The sequence below is a fragment of the Buceros rhinoceros genome, unplaced genomic scaffold (genome assembly GCF_000710305.1).
Source record: "Buceros rhinoceros silvestris isolate BGI_N320 unplaced genomic scaffold, ASM71030v1 scaffold32056, whole genome shotgun sequence".
In the NCBI taxonomy this organism is placed as follows: domain Eukaryota; kingdom Metazoa; phylum Chordata; class Aves; order Bucerotiformes; family Bucerotidae; genus Buceros; species Buceros rhinoceros.
This window is the reverse complement of record NW_010418619.1, coordinates 1,116-1,407: the sequence shown is the minus strand read 5'-3', so window position 1 is coordinate 1,407 and position 292 is coordinate 1,116. Positions and strand designations below refer to the sequence as shown.

At 66.4% G+C, this 292-nt stretch overlaps 1 protein-coding gene across 1 annotated transcript in view; it reads right to left on the bottom strand.

Annotated features, from left to right (window-relative positions):
- Nucleotides 1-292, bottom strand: part of CALR (calreticulin) — a gene marked incomplete at both ends in the record, with an annotated part of 1,757 nt that overhangs the window by 531 nt on the left and 934 nt on the right. Inside the window, one exon of the mRNA XM_010138615.1 lies at nucleotides 26-235. Coding sequence (XP_010136917.1) covers nucleotides 26-235 — 210 coding nt within the window. The remainder of the gene's footprint in view (nucleotides 1-25; nucleotides 236-292) is intronic.

Below are 292 nucleotides of genomic sequence, written 5' to 3'. Positions count from 1 at the left end.
CATGGCCCCCAGAGCCCCCCCGCACCTCAGGCTTGGTGTCCTCGGGGTCATCGATCTTGGCACGCTCGTCCCAGTCATCAGGTTTGTGGGCATCGGGGTCCTTGATCTTGCGGGGGGGCAGGAGGTCCCAGTCCTCCTCCAGGCTGCCCGACTCCACCCGCCCATTGTCAATCTTCACCTCATAGGTGTTGTCCGGCCGCACCACCAGCGTGTACAGGTGGGTGAACTCATCATCCTGGGGGGAGGGGGTGGCTCAGCAGGTTGGGACACCCCCCCAGGGCCGGGCCAGGCC